Below are 10,242 nucleotides of genomic sequence, written 5' to 3'. Positions count from 1 at the left end.
CACTAATTACAGTATAATTTGTATTATTTCATCTCATGTTAATACACATTTGCACTGGTTATACCTAACCCTGGTGGCAGCTGGCAAGGTTGGGGGATATTTGTACCCCCCAAATTTAGCTGGGATCTATCCCCAGCTAATGGTGGGACAGACCAGAAGATGGGGGAGAAAAATTCCCTCCCTATAGCCCCATACCCTGATACACCAAAACAAGCACACAGCTGAGAGAAGAAAAATTTAAAAGTTTATTAAACATTAAGAATGACAAAAAAAAAAAAAAAAAAAAAAATTGGGCTGAACAGCAGACAGGATGCAAACCATTTCTTGTCATACAGATAATTTGATCTATTTGTTAAACTTGTATTTAATTCTGTCTTGTGGTGTTGCCAGAAATACGATGGTTGATCACATATAAGTTTTAATATAATTCTTTTCACATAAAAAAGTCAACAAAATAAAAATAAACTGCACATCTTTGTTGTAAAATTACATGCAAAAATAATTTTAAAGCAATAATTGGGGGTATTACAAACCCACAGAGGCAAGATATTCAAATGAGAGGGGTCTGAACTGATCCCATCCCTGGTGCTCACTCCTGCTCCTCCCCTGCATTCTGAATTTCTTGCTTTTGTGGATTCAAGTCAGAACTTATTTCCATGGTGCTTGGTTTAGTGACTTCAGCACCACTCAGAAAAAGAAATACATCCCTCCCCACCCACCTCCTCTGCCACGGGCTTTCCCAGAGAGCCCCAAGGTGCTCAGATGCACAAATCCATCTCCTGTCCCACTGATTTCCAGAGGGCATTCTTTTCTAAAAAGAATAAATCCACTTCTAAGTTTCAGCAAAAAATGAAAGACGAGCATTTTACCAATGCTTATAGTGTAATAGAGGTCAGTAAATTATTTTGATAAGCTATTAATTATTCTGCAAATATATATATTTCTATTTTTTATAAAATTACAATTTCTTATACCTAAAAGCTCCTTCATGAGCAACAAAGCCATCAGAGGCGTGATGAGCCCAGCTGAGCTGTCCTTGGGAACTGAAAATGAGCTGAACTTCCATTTATTTATTTCCATTGCTATTTCAGGGAGACAACCTGAATTACGAACCTGGGGATTTTCCAAGTTTTAAGCCTACTTTTTTGTTTGGTTGGTTTTTATCCCCAGGTGAGCTGTTCAGAGCAGCCAGAGTACCTAAGTGCCATAGGAATGGGGAGTACCTGAGTCCCACAGGCTCCCCAGAGAGCCCCACTCCACGAGGAGCTGCAGCCTGGGACATTCCCAGTCCCGGGATGGGACGAGAGGCACAGGAGCAGCTCTGGGACTGCTGGGTGAGGCAGAGCCAGGAACCTCTGGGCTCCTCTGTGGCCATGCCTCAATAAACCTGTGCCATCCAGTCTTCAAATGCTTCCCACCCCTTCCCTACTCAAAGAAATAAAAGATTTTTTTTATTTTTTTTTTCTTTTCCAAGCTGCCTTTTGCGCATTACGAGAAGTTTTTGTGGTCACGACCTGCCCTAGCAGCAGCACCACTGACCTCACCCTGCTCTTGGGTGACCCCAAAAATCTCCTTTGTGGGGGTGACTGGAGGCTGCTGCACTTTGCTGTGCTGCTGGTCAAGGTGTTCCAGCAGCTCTGAGCCCTGCCACGGCTTCTGCCAGAGGGAGAACCTGGGGTGATCCCAGCAGAGCCCCCGACTGTGCCAGACCCTCCTGTCTGCTGCAGTGCCTTCTGCTGCCCTTCAGGAACAACTCCTGCACTTCCAACCTTGCTGCAGCACGGGAAACTCCCCCAGATCTGCTGAACAAATGGTCCATGGGCAAGTGCTGCATGTCACAGGGCACCAACAAGCCAGGTATGTTTGTGGAAAAATACTGGAGAAATGCCATCCGTGCAAGGAGGCTTTTAGTGCTGAGCTCTTTGCAGCCATTTCCTGAAGCATGAATGACTTCATGGAATGAACAACCTTTTTATTTGAAAATAATGTCAGAACACTTAGAAAACTGTGAGCAAGACATGTAGCACCGTATTTTCCTCACGTTACTAGCCATATGCAGTACACACAGCAGTGTACAGGATCTGAGCTGTTTGTAACAAAAAAAATCAGTTGGAAACAGATTCTAGCAGCAGCAGCAGCAAATTGGAAATGACTACGAATGGCTTTGTGTTATATTTTTCCGCCATTACAAAATGTTGCAATGTCCAATCAATAGTTGACTAAAATCCATGTTGTGCTTTGTCCCTGTTAAACAGTTTCTTTACGTGTTCCTGATGAAAAATAAAAAAAGTCTCTCTTTTTCAGTAATATGGAACATCCTGGAAAGCCATATTACTTCCATAAAAATTTAATTTAAAGCACAGAACATGTCAGTGTGCCAGGCCTAAAATATTACGGATTAAAAAAAAAGAAGAAAACAACAACCAATAAAACCCTAAGCATTTCCTTTCTATACAATAATGGAGAATATATATCTTTGCTATATATTTTAAACATGGAATAGCTTTTTCTTTTTGCTATATATATGTCTTTCAAAATACATTGTCAGTATTTGTACTTGAAAAATACTGTACAAAACGAACATACTATAATTATTCTGTATAAACTTTATACATTTTATAATATCTATCCTTTTGGTCTAGAGTAAACACTTAGATTGATTGGATTAACCACAGTATATGACAACACCATCCCCCTCGGAAATACACCAGTGTCTCTTACATTCATTTTTCAGAAGTCCACTTTATATTAGAACATACATGTTCAAAAGCAGAGTTTAAAACAATAAAGTTCAGAACCATCAGTTCATGTCACACTCAAAACAACAATCACTAGGAAAAAATGGGCTTTGCAAACCAGTGACGACTTCTAACCGAATAAAAGTGATTTTTTTTTAAAACAGCAAGATATAATCTACAGAAAATATATTACAAAACATAGGAAAAAAACAACTGAATGTAGGTATTTATTCAACTTTTAATCACAAAATGGAGTAACTAACTGAAAACAGAAAAGCCCCTCTGATTTTGACATCAGATCTGATTTGACACTATTTAATTTTGTTCTCGTTTTCAACTAATGATCCTGCTCCTTACACAAGCGCTCCCCCACGGCAGGGACACGGTCAGCATGCTCATGGGAACGTGTTTTTGGAACTCCTTGTCACAGACATTGAGACTCCTGTTGGGTAGGGAACCATCCCACGGCCACTGGGAACATCTGGGCAGCATGCACGCAGGATTATTGCTTCAGGTGCAGGCAGTGCAAGGTGCACACTCTGTGCTCTACCAACAACTCCTACCTACCTACCTGGGGTCCGTGGAGAGAAAAGGAACCTTAGTAGCTACAGAGAAGCCATTATGGGATCTATCATGAGTATAGCTAAACTCAGTCTAACAGCACTTTTAAATCTGAAGACGAATATCACCAAAACTTAAAAATACAACAAAAGCAATCTATAAATTAATAGTTCTGCAGTGTAGTACTAAATTACTATTTGTGCATTTTATTAGCATGTTAACTTTTCTGATTAGACAGACTTAAATGATAGCTTGTTACTCTCAAAAAAAAAAAACTGAGATCTACCTTTTTTTTTCTTTTTTTTTTTCCTTTTTTTTTTGTAATTTATGCTGGGATCTTTCCAAGTAAATCAGGAGGATGGAACTGATTACGAGAACATAAAACCCCTACTCTGAAGCAGCACTGAAGAAAAAAAAAAAAGATAATAAAAAGCTTACTATGGCGGTTGTCAACAGTCCAGGTAAAAATGTGGCACCCTTTGAAGAGGGCTGATAAAAATGGGAAGTGCTGAGATGCTCACGCACACCCACGCACATGCACACCCACAGACACAGACCTGGCACGCACGTGTGCACACACACGCACGCGGGGACACGTACATGCAAACAAAAAGAGAAAAAAAAAAAACAAACCAAAACAACAACAACAACAACAAAAACCAACGCTAAGTCAGTTTTGTTTCTGCTTCTGGTAAAGTGCTGAAGACAGAAAGGTTGGTTTGGGTGTGGTGCTATCAAACAGGAAACACATTGTCCATCTAGTCAAATGCCAACCCGCGACAAAGAGAGAAAAGAAGAAAAGAAAAAAGAAAGAAAAAAAAAAAAAAGAACCCAAAACACCCCTGCGTGGGATTTACAGGGGGCCGTGCCGAGCTTCGTACTTGGCCAGGACGTTCTTGCACTTGCCCAGCTCCTTGCGCAGGTCGGCCACCTCCTGGCGCAGCGCCGAGTTCTCCTTCTCCAGGAAGGAGGCGCGGATGGCGATCTGGTTCTCCTTCAGCCGCCGCGCGTCCCGCGAGCGCTTGGCTGCCATGTTGTTCTTTCTGCGCCTGGCCCAGTACTTGTCGTCCTGCTCGTGAGCACACGCACACGCGGGCACACACGCACACACAGAGGCAAACAGAGGTGTTAGGTTTTGGTAGAAGCAGAGCTGCCCGTTGGAGCTGCTCCCGCGGTGTCGCCCCGTGCAGTTACAGCTCCGCACGGCACCGTCCGCCCCGGCAGCACAGATGCCCTCGGATGTTTCTGTCAAAATGTTTACACTGAGCCCCACTCATCCTCCTGACGGGGAATTCCTCCAAGGAAAAGCGAAGCAATGTTCTGGAGGCACAATCCATCTCCCATCTAGGCTGACCCGGTTAGCTCATCCACCCTGCACGGCGGCTGCTGCAGCGCTCGTTACCTCTGGCCCTGCTCAGCGCTGCCAGCCAACACCTGGTTCACTCCCTGTGCTGCTAGCACCCGTTTCATCTACTGCTCCGCTCTTTGTTAATGTTCAAAGCACCCTACAGAGCCCCAAAATGTTCCTGTCTGCACCACTAAGTCACTGCAAGAGGATTCCTTGGCACAGTGATGATGGCTGCTCTGGGACCAACCACAGAGATTAGTGCAATAGGCTTTGAGTGTGGAAAAAAAAAAAAGCATTGGACAGAAATAGGTCCACTACCCCCTGAGGTTTCATAAAATAACACATTCCCAAAGAATTATCCCTGAAGACTTGCCTCCAGATCACCTTACTGCATTGGTCTATCAAAGACCACAAGTAACTACTGAATTTCACCCAATTTTTCCACTCTTTCAATGAAGTGGCCTTCAGCAAAATGGCAGTTTTGATGTTGCTTCGTAACTGAATTAAGTTCTAAAACTTTGGAACAACTCAGGAAATACAAAGCAGGAAGAATCTCTTGTGAAAAGTGAAATTCAGTCCCCTGCAGAGCACAAGCGATGCAGCCACTCAAGCCTCAAACTGCCTGGCCAAGTCAAATTCCCTCTTTCTTCATTTTCACATGCTTCCATTTCCCAGTGCAGCTCCCAAGGACCAGCACAGGGCAGGAGACCCAGCTGCTCCTGGTGCTGCACTGAGCAAACAGCCACCACTCCTGGGTTCTTCAGCCCAGCTAATCCTGCTGCTCTGCACCTTCTGCTGCTGCACAAGGCAAAGCAGGAGGAAAACAACTGCTAGCAAGAGGGCTCTTGAACTGCTTTCCATCAGTTTGGCTCAACAAAGTGTGCAGGAATGCCAGTCTGGAGCCAGCACTATCTCTAAATGGCTCTTCACCTGTACGTAGATGGGGCCGCACAAAATCATCCAAAAAAACATGCATGCAGCAAAAAGCTATGACCCAAATCTTGTTTATAATTTCCCATCTCAATTCACTCCATAAAAATCAGCTTTAAGCAATTTATTAGTGTGCCACCTAGGCTTCATCCCTCTTTATTTTAACAAATTGCTAGGGCAAATCCCTTAATCCAGGCCTGCAAGAGGTAAGGCTGGCATTTCCAAATCACATGCAGCCCAGAGACGATTGACTGCTCTAATCTGCTTACCCTCCCCCAGAACCCACAGGCTGCTCCACATGCCAGGGCAGAAGCAGCACTTGGGTCAAGCGCTCTGAAACGAGTCAAGGGCAAGTGATGGGATGATCCTGAGGGAGTGAGAGACCCTGAGCTCCTGCTTCCCTCCTGTGCTGCACTGCTGGCGTCCACCCCTGGCCAATAGCACATTTGCCAAAAGCTTGCTTTGATGAATAAGGGTACCTGGGAGATGTGACAAAGGGAGAAACTCCAGCCATTCCTGCAGCAAATGCATCTCCCTTGGGCACTGCAACCCAACAGGGCATCACAGGCAGCAGAACTTGCCCAGGTAAGAAACAAGGTGCAGGAAAACCTTTGCAAAGAAAAGCTGAGCGACAACGACCTGAACGCTACTGCAATTGTGATTTCTGTGCTTTTAACTTGCACCACAGCATGCTTAGGGATAAAAATAGCTTCTTTCCCTAATGCTATCAATGTGGTGCAAACACATGGCATCCCAGGCTCCCTGCACATGCAGCCAGGGATTCCCACTGACTCCAACAGCCTCTCAGGCTGTGTCTCTTGGGGGCAGTAGCAACAGCAGAATTAAATTCTCCCTGACTGCCTCTGACAAAAGAGATCCTCTTGGAAAGCACATACCAGGAAAACAACTTGGCAAATAATATCCAGAGTGTTTGATAACCAGCATCAGTTGATAATTTTCCTGCTATCTTCATGCACTTTGCTCTTCGCATCTCAGAAGCAGTGAGTGGCACAGACTCTTTCTACTAAACTACTGATGTAGTATTGTATTTTACATGTTGTATTAAAACACACCTCTCAGCAGAAAAATTCTGTTTTCTTCTGTTTTCCTACCACTTGTCTAGATTCTTTCACCTGGACTAGTGAATATATATTAGTGAAATAGTTTTTACTGTGGTGTTCCCATTCATTATTAAACACAGAACTAGAGCAACTTCCAAATAATACACAATATACTTCAGTTTGTCATCAGGGTCCTCCATTTTCCTTGACAGATTCACAGCCTGTGCTGAATAGACAGAGGATGAAGAAAAAGGAAACATGAATAGAAACAGGATGAAGAAAAAGGAAACATGATCAGGCTGTTTCATAAGTGGGAAATATGGGACAAAACAAGTTTGTCCAAGGTCAAGCAGGAAGTTTCTGGCATACAAAGGAAATTAATATTGAGCTCATGAATTTCAACTGCTGCATAACTAATAAGGGACATCCTTCCTACGGTTTCATCCAGAACCCTGAACAGTTTTATTCAACAGCAAAGTCAGATTTAGATTAAAAGATTTACTTTACATGAGCAAAACAGATTCATGCTCCAAACCTGCACCTTAGTGAGCAACTGTGAGAGACCCTGTAGGAATCACCTCATCACCAGTTCCAAATTACCTTTAGGTCATCTGGGATGAAGACTTTGCGAGCTTTCTTAATCATGGGCTGGGGTTTCAGCTCTTCTTCAGAGAACTTGCGCTTGCGAGGATCGAACATCTCCTGGCCAGGAATGCTGGACAGAGCCAGATCTGCAGGGTCAGGTTCGTAGCCAACAGGAACTTGGATAGTCTCAGGATCAATGGGGCTTGGTGTGTTCCGGTTTGCTGGCAAGATCTGACCTGCAGGAAAACGGGATAAATACAGCTGGGTTAGAAAAAGTGTTATTTGCATCAAAGGATTTTAGAAGATCTCTACATACGTTACCAGCAGTAATTCTTTCAGCTTTCCCTTCAGATTTGGTACCTATGCTTGCTAAATATTAGCTTGTCCATTGTGCAAGGTGCATATTCTGATCCAGACATGCTCATGGCCTTTATATTCAGAATCTGTTCCTAACTCTGGCTGCTAATCTTAGATTCCCACACAACATCACTGAATCCAACACTGAGCTGCACTGGACTGCAAGCAGAAGATATATTGCTCCAACCTGTGCCACTTCATTAGGATCCCATCCTCAGGAACAGATTTTAAGTATTGTCATTTAGTTCAGATCTATCAGCACACTGTAGCCCCTCACAGTTATACCCCTGAGGGTGTATTTATTTTACAGTCAAACAATGTACAGTACTTGCCATGAATAGCATCTCATGAAAGTGTACCTTCAGCTGTGCTGAAGCACTCCAAGGAGATTGCTATTTATTCTTTATGAAATCCTACCAGGGATATTCTAAAAGACAGTGAAGGAAACCAGCAACATGAAAAGCTACAATGATTCCTTAAAGATGCTCTGTAAAAATGAAGGCACTTATTGATGTTGCATTTCTCTTCTACGGTATATAAAAATCTAATAAAAAGGAGCGTATCCCCAGAAAATGAGTGCTATACCTCCCATTTTTCTCTTTTTGATTTTAGATAAACCCTTCAAGATCTTAGAGCACCAATTCGGGCACCATTCCCACTAAAAATCCAATTTAAAATCTCAAACCAAAGGTTCCAAATATAGGATCCTGAAGTCAGCTGCCTAAACACGGACTATCCCCAGGGGCAGAATTTTCAGAAGTTTTCACATGCCTCAGAAGTAGAAGCTTCACAGACTTCAGAGGGAGGACTTCTGATTGAAGCAGATATTCTTTTATAACTCTGGCTATTTGCTAATTCTTTTTGACTTTAGCGATATGACAGCTTTCATGATAACTACAAAAACATCCTGTGGCTGTGTAATATTTCCTTACTTGTGCCCACATCTGCAATATTTAGGGTGTAAAACAGTAAACATTACATGCCATTTCTAATTCCAAGGCCAGCACTAACAATGTAGTTTTTATTTTAATAATAATATTAGGAGAACTGCACGGAAAGCGCACCGGGGGAATTGCCCTGCACAGCGTTTGCTAAGGGAGAGATTTTGTAACTCCTATTTTAGAGCTGATAAAATCAGCTTCCAGGAAAGGCCAGCGAGGGCTGGGGACAGGAGAAAAGGAGGATCAAAGTTACCAAAATATAGATGTGACTGCAGGAGAGGCAGCGAGAGGAAAGGATGCTGCCGCCCGGCTCGGGATGCGCTGCTGGGAACGCGGCGCTGCCGCTGTCCCTCCTTCATCCAGCCGGGAACGGCCGCTGCCAGAGGCTTCTCCCGCTCTCGGGGCCGGCTCGGAACGTGGCGTTCCCGGCTGTGCCCCGTTACCAGAACCGGGAAGCGGCGGCATTTCCCCCGCCCGCGGGTGATGGGTGCGCGCTCCCAGCGCAGCGCTCCGGGATAACCGGGATAACCGGGATAACCGGGGTAACCGGGGTAACAGGGGGCACGCTCGGCTGCGGCTGCACAGCGGCTTCTCACCAGCTCATCCCTCCTGCAGACAGCGATGTGCGGGGCCGAGACACCTCCCTGCCCCGCTGGCACCTCCCCGGGATGAGCATCCCGCATCCCTGCCGGCCGTGGGGGCTGATCCATCAGGGATGGATGGATGGATGGATGGATGGATGGATGGATGGATGGACGGACGGACGGATGGAGTAGCTGCCATGGCCTCGTTTAAAGGAGGAAACGCCCTTAAACGTGTTTAAAGCTCCTCGGGTGACTGCCTGTTCTGGAGCAGCCAGGTATTCCTTACTGCAGACAAAAATACACAGATGTATGCACCTACAAATGGTGCACATCCAGTAATACAGGTAAAAATGAAGCAAGACACGAGCTCTGAGTACTTTTATTATTTCTGGTGAGCTTGCAGGGTGTTTCTAGAAGTCAAATGGATTGTGAAATCTGGCCACGCTTTCTAATTGTTCCATGTGAGAGAGTCTGTATTTAAATATTTTTTAAGTCCTTGATTTATAGGATCAGTTTGCATATTATCATTTATCTATAATATGCCATATTATGTAATTACATGAGCTCTGTAGTTACTAGCCTCAATAAATTTTACAGTATCACCCTGAAAAAAGGGTCAAAATGCTCCTTTTAAACACGGGAAATCGAGGCATTGCATCTCAGCAATGCAAGAGCAAAACAAAGAGCAATGCACCTCCACAGTGGTCTTGGGAGAAGACAAAGCAGTCGAGGTCCTGCCTTGTTCTCTCCATGCACCTTTCCTCTCCCCTGCTCTAGGCAGCTCTCACAACTACAGACCTGGCCTTTCAGCAAACATAACATGTTCCAGGGCCAGCGAGAAGCTCGCTCAAGGGGAATGCTGTTCACTAAAGCCTGAACAAACCATGTGTCTAAGCACCATCACTAGGAGCCCCAGGAGTGCTGCCCTGTGAGATATCCTACACCCACATGGCACACACACCTCTGCCAGGCTCTGTTCTGTCACACTCCTGCAAACGATCAGCAGCTCCATCAAGAACAACAGACTTAACAAGGGGATCTCAAGCCCCAGGCAAAAAAAACAACCAAAAAACCACAAATGCTTTGGTCCAGCATTTTACCCTGGGTGACTCCTGGCGCCGCGGATCTTTTTATTAA

General features: G+C 44.5%; 1 protein-coding gene across 1 annotated transcript in view; it reads right to left on the bottom strand.

Moving 5' to 3' along the window:
* Positions 1 to 3,319: 3,319 nt before the first annotated feature.
* The window catches only part of HLF (HLF transcription factor, PAR bZIP family member), a 30,796-nt gene continuing 23,873 nt past the window's right edge, over positions 3,320 to 10,242 (bottom strand). The window contains exons 3-4 of the mRNA XM_062506045.1: positions 7,239 to 7,444; positions 3,320 to 4,368 (exon numbers count right to left, since the gene is read on the bottom strand). Of these exons, the coding sequence (XP_062362029.1) occupies positions 4,153 to 4,368; positions 7,239 to 7,444 (422 nt within the window). The 3' untranslated portion in view covers positions 3,320 to 4,152. The remainder of the gene's footprint in view (positions 4,369 to 7,238; positions 7,445 to 10,242) is intronic.

The sequence above is a fragment of the Cinclus cinclus genome, chromosome 20, assembly GCF_963662255.1.
Source record: "Cinclus cinclus chromosome 20, bCinCin1.1, whole genome shotgun sequence".
Taxonomy (NCBI): domain Eukaryota; kingdom Metazoa; phylum Chordata; class Aves; order Passeriformes; family Cinclidae; genus Cinclus; species Cinclus cinclus.
The sequence above is the reverse complement of the archived record's forward strand: the minus strand, read 5'-3'. Positions and strand labels throughout refer to the sequence as shown.